Below are 9821 nucleotides of genomic sequence, written 5' to 3'. Positions count from 1 at the left end.
GGGGGGGGAGGGGGGGGGTTAGTAATAAAGCACTGTTTGTGCTTGCAAGGAAGACTGACATTTGTTGAGATTTTGTTTCTGAAGGTAGCCTGTGTTTTATATCTACAAAGCAATGTCAGAAATCGTCATTCAGACTGTTGCAGCCGAATGTTTTGGTCCATCCAGTATCTTGAGGTTTGCGTGTAGAAAGAGGCCAGTTTGAACACAGTTTGATAGTGTTGGAGCACAACCCATGCTCTTTGGAGAGGTTTTGTGAGCAAGCCTAGTATGTATGTACATAAAGTTTATATGTTCTTCAGCCAATCAGGTTCTTCTCCTGGTTCTCTGCTGGCTTGTTAGTTGTAGAGAGGCCATGAATGGCATCTTTGTCCCAAAAAACTCAAATTCCTCCACAGGAATCCAGGAAGTGGAGAGCAGCTTCAGCCAGGTTAGCGCTCATGCCCCAAAGCATCCTGCTCTCATCAGGGCCAATGAAAGTCATGTGGGTATTGGCTTTTTGGCTTTTGAGAACTTGAATAACTCCGCGAACAAGCACAACATGGATGAATGGATGTATTTAAAACATTGAACACCCTAGCTAGTCTCATTTGAACATACATTGATGCCTATTACCAGTACAAAGTACTTTTGATGTTAGTTCTTATTCTGATATAATGTCAAAAACTATGTTCTGCAACTTTTAAAAATTTTCTTCTTCTTCTTTCTTTCTTCTTTCCACTTCTGTTAGTGGTTTACACCTCATGTCACTGCTAATTTGCATAAACTTGAGCTAAATTTGTGCTTGAGTAATGGTAAAATGTAAATAAAGTAAAAAAAAAAAAATTTTTTTTTGAAATATTAAAATACACTCTTAAAAATAAAGGTGCTTCACAATGCCATAGAAGAACCTTTTTGTCTAAATGGTTCCATAAAGAATCTTTAACACCTGAAGAACCTTTCTGTTTCACTGAAGGTTCTTTGTGGCGAATGAAAGTTCTTCAGATGATAAAAAGGTAAGAAAGAGATGGTTCTTTAAAGGACCATTGACTGAATGGTTCTTTGTGGAACCAAAAATGGTTCTTCTATGGCATCGCTGTGAAGAAAGCACCTTTATTTTTAAGAGTGTAAACTAAAATGGCATAAAGCTCACTTCAAGGCAAATATTTATGTAAGAATGGTTTTACGAATATACACTAGGGCTGCCTGATTTGGCCAAAAAATTATATTGCAATTATTGTATCATATATATTATTATTTCTACTATGGTTAATAGATTTTTGCTTAGATATTCAGGCTAAAATTTTTGGGGCCTAATCAACCTGGATGTAATAATATAATAATGATAACAAATTATTATTTTTTTTAATTTTACAGTACACTAGTCATCATAAGCTAAATTTGATTAAATGTTCAGAAGTTATTTAAATATATAAAGTATAAAATGTAATTTTAGTTAAAGTTTTAGGAATTTTAGAAATTTTATGAACAGTTTATATAGTTTATATATTTTTAACCATTCATATAGTTAACTATATATATACAATATATATATATATATATATATATATATATATATATATGTGTTTTGTTTCAGTTTTCGTTTTATTTTCATACATCTTAGACTAAATGAAAATAAGAAATGACATCTGAAATAAATTTTTTTTTTTTTAAATGATAGGGTTTTTCATGGCTTTCATTTTATTTCATTATAATAACTCAGGTGTAGTCACAATGTGAGTCTATTGTGGTTTGAACCGTAGATATAGTGTATTTTTCCATCGTTTTAACCCAGCGCTTTCTCGTAGTCTGCATTTGGAGTTTCTTTTCCTGCGTTATTTAAAGCTTTTGATTGTGGTCGTTCACTGTCAGTGGGATTGTGCAGTGATCGTCAGTGCAGCTGTGTGGTCGGTGTTGAGTGGCGAGTTAATTCTGCCTTACAGTCATATGGGAGGTCTTCTGGTCACACAGAGCCACAGAGAGATTGTTTCTCTGACCAAGCCTTAGATGGGACGGTGTGCATAAGGAGAGATATACGTCTGTGTTTATTTGTGTAGTTGTGTTAGTGGTTTGTGTTTCTGTGTATTGGTGAGGGTTTGTGGCAGGACTGACCCGCTAAGGATGGAGGAACATATTATTGCCCAGCTGTACTTCGCTTTGGCCCGCAGTTTGTAAAAGCACACGACAATTGCGTTTATAAATGTATTTAAAGTAGCAAGTAGGGTGAGAAGTTGCATTGGTATGAATGTTAAAATGAGTGCTGTCAAACGATTAATTGTGATTAATCGCATCCAAAATAAATGTTTTTGTGTACATAATATATGTGTGTACTGTGTACTGTATATTTATTATGTATATATATAAATGCACACATGCATATATTTAAGAAAAATATATTATGTTTATACATTTAAAATATTTGTATATAATATCAATTATATGAATATAAATATATACATGGCAATATTTTCTAAATATATACTGTACATGCATGTGTGTGTATTAATATAAACATAATAAATATACACACTACACACATATATTATGTACACAAAAACTTTTATTTTGGATGCGATTAATCGCGATTAATCGTTTGACAGCACTAGTTAAAACGCAGTTCATTACAATAATAAGCATAGCCTTATACACGACGTGTAAACAAAAGGCAAACAAAGAGAATAATAGTTTTTTTAAAGGAAAAAAAAATCATGTCGCTGCTTCAATGAAAGCTTTTAAATCCTCAGGGACACTTGCCCCATAGACTTCAGTTGTAACTGAGGCAAAAGATGAAATCATCTATGTTAAAGAATGTCATGAATGCTGTCCATAGAGATTAACTTGATTGAATTCAGGATATCCCTTTAATGCTGTATATAGTATGGTAGTTCTCCAAAACGCTTGCAAACTTTAGCCATTATGAATCGGGTCTGAAGATGATGACAGACTTTGCTGTTTGAGGACAATAGAGATCTCACAGTGTCAGGTTCATGGATAAAGATCTTGTATCCTGGAGACTTGCATGTACAGACATGATTCTGCTTTCCATAGGCCTCTGAGTACAGACGTAATGACTGCTGTCTGCGTGAGGAAAAACAATGATACGGGCGGGGCTGGTTTACGTAGAGCATTTAGTGATATTAGCTTTTGTCGAGAGTTCTGTGGGAGTGTATTCTTTGCAGGCGTAATCATAACCGCATAAGAAAACACAAAAGTAGTCCGAAGATTTCTTTGTCGTTGGTAAAGACTACAGATAGCTTGCTTGTAATGTTGTTGTGCTAGTTAGATTACTTACAAATTGTAGTTCGGTACTGATTCCAAATTACATGAAAAAAACTGTAGTTAGTAACGTAATCCATTACGTGACACATTTGAGGTAATATAATCAGACTACTTTTTGACCTAACTCGTTAATTACATTGATTTAAATAGGATAATCTTGTACCATATTGATTAAAAATACAAAGAAAAAGAACATGTTATGTTCTTTGTTATTAACAACATGAAGTGCATTAACATTAACATGAAGGAACTGCTGGGGGTTTGTAAATTCAATGACACGCCCCTTAGCTGTTATAAATTCACCGTAAACCATGGCTTCATGGGGATTATTGCTTTAGCTTATTGCTTTAGTACCCAGCTCTGCTGATGGGTAAGGAAGCTAAGGTGGTGGCAAGACACAGAGTATGCCGATGATATAAAATTTAGCAACATTTTGAATATTGTAATAATTAAATGAAGTATAGCCTACTTAGATATCTCAAATATAACCTACTGACACAGGTGCAGATGACAGACATGCAGAAACAGGGTTTCATAGGCTGATGTGACGTTATGTCAGAGTGAATTAAAGAGAGGTTATCTAGCTCCTGACAGGTGCAACCTTCCTTCACCCCCTCAAACATCAGCTACACTCATGAAATATCTCGGTATGGTCCAAACTTCCATCACTCATCGCAGCTGTTTATTGAATATGTTTTACTCCGCTCCACAGGGGATCCGGGCTTCATTTCCCATTCCCAGTGCATGCTGGTCCTCTCCCAGCACGAGCTGTGCTCGCTGGAGCGGGACTGACTACTGTCTGTCTGTCTGAATGGGGCATCTTCAGAGCTTCACTCTGCGGGGTAGAAAATAGGCAGAGGCGCCAGAGATTAGACCCTGGAGACGCCTGTCATTCACAAGGTCGCGCTCTTTTTTTTTTGTCTAGAAGTAAATGTTGGCACGTTGGAAGAATGCTGTTTTTACAGGAGTGATGTGAAACCATCAGTTGTGTTCAAAGATCATTACTGGTGTATCAGCTTTTGTTAGCCAGCAAGCGTGAACTTTACTATTGCTCATAGTCAGATTAGGGATTTAAAGTCCTAACTAGGGAAGGGGCTATATAGCGAATTTCGAAATATTGCAAGCCAAAAAAATTAACGGAAGTTGAGGAATCAATATATTCTCTGTCAAAATTCCCTTTTGCTTCCTTCTGTTTTGAGCATAAAATAGAGGGCGTAATCTCCATCTTGTGTGCAGCAGTTGCCTTCAAACACATTTCCATTATATAAAAAAGTCTGTAGACCGTGATTGAGAATAGTCATCCTAGGCTGATATTGCTAGAGAGCTCTTTGGCTTTCATGTAAAGTGCAAAAACAAGACATTGGTAGCTGACCAGATTCACCAACAAATAACTCTTTATGCGCTATATATTTTTCTGGTAACACTTTATTTTAAGGTGTCTTTGTTACACATGTTGCATGTACTTACTATTATAATAACAATAAATTATGCATAATTTATGCATGAATAACCCTAACCCTAACCATATAGTAAGTACATGTTGTTTAATGTTACTCAGTACTTAAATGTATAATTACATTGTAATAAGGACACCTTAAAATAAAGTATAACCATTTTTTTAACGAGTCAATCAAAAATTTCACAAAACAGACTCGCAGTTTCTAATGAATTATCGGTTTAGTTCAGACTCTGAATCATTCACTGAATCATTCAGAGTCGTTACTGAGTTCACAACTGACTCCCAGTCAATTTTCGGTGGTGTCCGATTCGAAATAACCCAGGAACTGAGTATCCTTCAGGTTATATTAGCTATGCACTCAATGTACTTGTGCCTTTGAACTGCCATCTTTGTTAAGTGATTCTGTAGTAAGTTGTTTGGCTACAAAATGCTTCATACAGTTTTATTGCTTGTCCTGCAAATGATCAGCCTCAATGTAGTCAATTATTTTTGAAGGTTTATTTGTTTGTGATAGGCCTGGGCAATATGTAAAAAATATCTGAGAACATTTTCCTTTAAAAAATCCCCCACTAAAACATTAGCCACCCATTAGCAACATCCTGGCAACTATCCACATCATCATTGAATTGATCTAGCATTTAGAGTACCATAGCAAGCACATATGAACTTACTACAAAAAAACTCATTAGCTACCATGGAACATCCTAGCAATCCACTCTACCCTGGCATGTTTTCTTAACGTAGTAAAAATGGAATACTTGCATGTATTTTGAAGTGAAATAATGTTGTCCAAATGAATTAAGGTAATGTTAAATGTGAAAGCCCACACCTTGGGCTTCATGGTGCATGTTCATACAGGTATTCAAACACTTGCCTCGCATGCTTTTCTTCAGTAAACTCTGCATTTCAGTAGTATACAATTTAGGCGCTTATTACACACCATAGCCACACTTTGATCTGAAATGAGGCCAGGGCCAATGGTTTTACTCAAATACATAATCCTTAAGGTTATCGTTTGGGTCAGAGAGACTGATCAGCATTGAAAGGTCTTGTCTCGTCTAGCCCAGCTGGGCCTGTCTGTCTAAAGCACACCTGGGCGTCTGGCCTTGAAGTTCCAGCTGGATGAAAACAAAGAATGAACTGAGAGTCTGAGGGAGGCATGAGGGGGTGTTCTGCTTTTTCTCAAAGCTACATTCCTTCACCTGCGTTTCAGCATCTTGCTAATCAACATCACAAGTTGTCCGTCTGGACCTGTAAGCGCTGGCACTGATCTGCTAGATTAGTTCTTTAGGTTATCTTTCCTTATGCCTGTGCTTTGTTTTCTTCTCCCGGTAGTGATCCTGGTGCAAGCCGCCTCATTCTCTTTCACCAAGGAGCCAAAATCCCAGGATGCCCTGCATGGGCGCAGTGCCATGCTGCGCTGCGAAGTAAACGACCCTCGAGGTGTCGTCTACTCCTGGAACCACAACGGAGAGACGGTCACCAATTCGGAGAGACGATTTCTGGAAGGGGGCAACCTGAAATTCACTGCCATTGACAGGACGCTCGACTCAGGAAACTTCCAGTGCTTTGCCTCAAAGAACAGCACTGGTGAAGAATCCCACACCGGCGAGGCCTCCTTCAATATCAAATGTGAGTGTAACACTCAATATATCCCTTCTTAAAGGGTTAGTTCACCCAAAAATGAAAATTAGCCTGTGATTTACTCACCCTCGAGGCAACCTAGGTGTATATGACTTTCTTCTTTCAGACGAATCCAATCGGAGTTATACTAAAAATGATCCTTGCCCTTCCAAGCTTTATCATTCTAAGTCGTCAAATAAAGCGCGCGCATCCATAATAAAACGTGCCTTACATGGCTCCGTGGGTGAATAAATGCCTCCTGTAGCGAATCCATGCATTTTTGTAAGAAAAATATCTTGATATCGTAAAAATACCTTTAAATATCGTAGGACGTATGCGCAACGCACGCGCCTCTGAGATATGCTAGTTTCGTGAGTTTGTTTACAGGAGCAAAGGAAGCAATGTTTCCTTACTTTAGCAAAGGAAAACCAGTCTCCTCGTGGCTTATATCAAAGTCCTCTGACGTTTTTCTTTACAAATCCTCAGTTTGTGCTTCTAATTCATGACCGGCGTTTTGTTTTGTTCTCTCTCCACGTTCCTCACTAATCACGCAACGCCGACATCTTGCGTCATCCGCCGGAACTGCTTCTGCTTATGACAGTCAGCAGAAGTGAGAGAAAAGTGTTTATTACGTTTGAAATATGGATATTTATCTTACAAAAACACATGGATTCGCTACAGGAGGCCTTTATTCACCCCCCGGAGCCGTGTGAGGCACATTTTATTATGGATGTGCGCGCTTTATTTCACGTGTTTTGGACTGTTAACCAGAAACACCCACCTGAAGTGTTTAGCCATCTGAAAGAAGAAAGTCATATACACCTAGGATGCCTCGAGGGTGAGCACCGGCTAATTTTCATTTTTGGGTGAACTAACCCGTTAACAAGTTAGTCAAACTCCCTGTGTTTGCTGCCTCTTGCAAGTGCTTGTAAAAACACATGTGAACCATTGGCCCTTCCTAGCCATCCCACTTCACCCCCTTTGCGACTGCAGCAAGCTAAACAACGCCCGCGTGAGAGAAGGTTATTTTGAGCCAGCAAGTGGAAGCCAGACAAAGCGCCCCTTTATGCCCAATGCCAAGATTAATTGGTTGAAATGCAGCGTCCGGCTGCTTGTGTCAGATAACAAGTAAGGTCAACTGAATGGAGTGGCCTGTTTTTGCGGCGGGCGTAAAGCATGACCAGATGGTGTGAATGGGGGAGTTTGTTTTTGATAATAAGCGCCGAGAGTTTCGACAAGGGTTTTTAGCCATCTCCTGATCATCAAGCTGTTAGTCTTTAACGTGTCTTGTCTTACAGGGTTGGAAAGTGGCCCGGTGAGTCTGAAGAGTCCAGAAACCGAGGCAGAGATTCAGAGCTCCTCACAAGTAGTGCTACGATGCAACATAGACGGACACCCACGGTGAGGAACTGCATGTCTGATTCCTAGCCTTCGATCAGAAACATGCTGTGGATGCGAGCGCATTTAGCTACACCAGCTCAATTTCACATGCAGTTCGTAATACAGAGCAAGTACTCCTTGCTTTCTTGTAAAGGTCCAGTTATTCTTAATTTTCAGCACTCTGCAACATCTAGCACAATATTGTATACTCTAGATTAGGGGTGTCCAATCCTGCTCCTGGAGGGCCAACATCCTGCAGAGTTTAGCTCCAACCAGCTCCAGCACACTTCTGGAAGTTTCTAGAAAATCTGTAGACCTGAATTAGCTTGTTCAGGTTTGTCCTCTAGAAACAGGTTTGCCTAATCCTTATCTAGATGGACACCTAATGGACCTTTTTTCTTTTGTCTGTGGACAAGCATGTTTGTGGACTGTGCAAGAACATCAGTGGACTATGCTGAAAAATGAAACCACATCACACTGTCCATGAGCCAGAGCAAAATGTGGACAAAGGAATTATACTTTGTTTAATGCACATGGTGTCCATTTCTGCTACTGACTGGTCACAATCATGCAGAGTTTAGCTCCAATCCTAATTAAACACATCTGAATAAGCTAATTAAGGTCTTCCAGATTACTAGAAACGTGCAGGCTGGTGTGTTGGGGCAGGTTGCAGCTAAATTCTGCAGGACATTGGCCCTCCAGGGACAGGTTTGGACACCCTTGGCTTAAGAGGTGTGTAACTTATATCCAGCTACCTGAATAATGTGTCCTATTAAATGAGGCAGAATTTGAAGGTAAATTGTCCATTTGAATATTTTTTAAGCACGTTTAGTAGGGCTGCGATGATAAATCGATGCAGAATCGATTCCGAGATCTTCCTGATGCATCGCGGTTCTCTCTGGAATCGATTCTGATCTTAGATTTTAACAGCAGATGGTGCTCTACTCTAGTTTTTATTCGCACACTCAAATGCTCCTGAAGAAGAGCGCTGAAGATAGGGGTGGGCGATATGAGCTACAATTCATATCACGATATTTTACACTGTCCAGGCGATATCGATATTATATTGCAATATGAGAGAATATGAGAGAAAAAAATTACAGGCAAAATATTTTAACTTTATATAACTAGAAAAAGTGAGGGATTGGACATTGACCAATTTGGAATTTTCAGCATCATTACTCCAGTCTTCAGTGTCACATGATCCTACAAACATCGCGCCGCTCGTGTCTGGTGTAGACACGTTGTTTTGGTATTTGTGAATCTTAAGTATTCATAATCTGATTTACCTTTACCTGGCACTGGAAGTCCTTTCACAAACTTGTAACTTACATGCTTGGAGCAGAACCATGCATCGTTCATTTATATTTCTACATGGCTGCCTGCAATACAACTCTGATTCTTCAATCGCGCCATCTAGTGGTCTGTTATTGATACAACCACAACTGCTACAACTGATAATGGAGCACTCAAGCGGGTACAGCGTGTAGTACGGTGTTGCACACAGAGGACAAAAACGTTCTGACTCGACTCTTAATCGTCATTTGTGTTCAAATTTGCAAAGCGTACCAAATTGAACAAAACTTGAATTCATGAATATATAACGGTATCCACGGTATAGCAAAATCCATGTCATGGAACAACATAATACTTTCCATAGTCACTTTCATACCGGTATAGCACCCACCCCTAGCTGAAGAGTAATGCAATTTCACCTCGACTCAGAATGCTTTTATGACGCGAGATTAATGTAAACAGAGCCCAGTGTGAACACCCTTGTAATTCGCTTCAACCTTTTCAAATTTTATGAATGATTATTTTAGGTTCAAGTGTGTGTAAGGATTTGGAAACAAGCAGAGTACGGCTATTTCTGAAGCATGCAGCGCCATCTGCTGTTCAAAACTAAGCTCAGAATCGACTCGAAAGAAAGAATCGCGATGCATTCGGAAAATCTCAAAATCGATGCTGAATCATTTCTCGATTCGCGATGCATCGATTTATTTCCCCAGCCCTAACCTTTCTTGTGTTCAGTGGGATTGCACAATTGCAAATCGTTCGCTGGCCAAACATTCATTCATTGCGAGATCCCAAATATCACATCTAA

General features: G+C 39.0%; 1 protein-coding gene across 1 annotated transcript in view; it reads left to right on the top strand.

Annotated features, from left to right (window-relative positions):
* LOC107588446 (inactive tyrosine-protein kinase 7-like) overlaps positions 1 to 9821 on the top strand; it is a 49926-nt gene that overhangs the window by 13066 nt on the left and 27039 nt on the right. Inside the window, exons 2-3 of the mRNA XM_016276537.1 lie at positions 6050 to 6346; positions 7636 to 7738. Of these exons, the coding sequence (XP_016132023.1) occupies positions 6050 to 6346; positions 7636 to 7738 (400 nt within the window). The remainder of the gene's footprint in view (positions 1 to 6049; positions 6347 to 7635; positions 7739 to 9821) is intronic.

This window comes from Sinocyclocheilus grahami, unplaced genomic scaffold (genome assembly GCF_001515645.1).
Source record: "Sinocyclocheilus grahami isolate Dianchi unplaced genomic scaffold, SAMN03320097.WGS_v1.1 scaffold103.1, whole genome shotgun sequence".
Classification (NCBI taxonomy): domain Eukaryota; kingdom Metazoa; phylum Chordata; class Actinopteri; order Cypriniformes; family Cyprinidae; genus Sinocyclocheilus; species Sinocyclocheilus grahami.
This window is presented reverse-complemented; position numbering and strand designations above follow the sequence as displayed.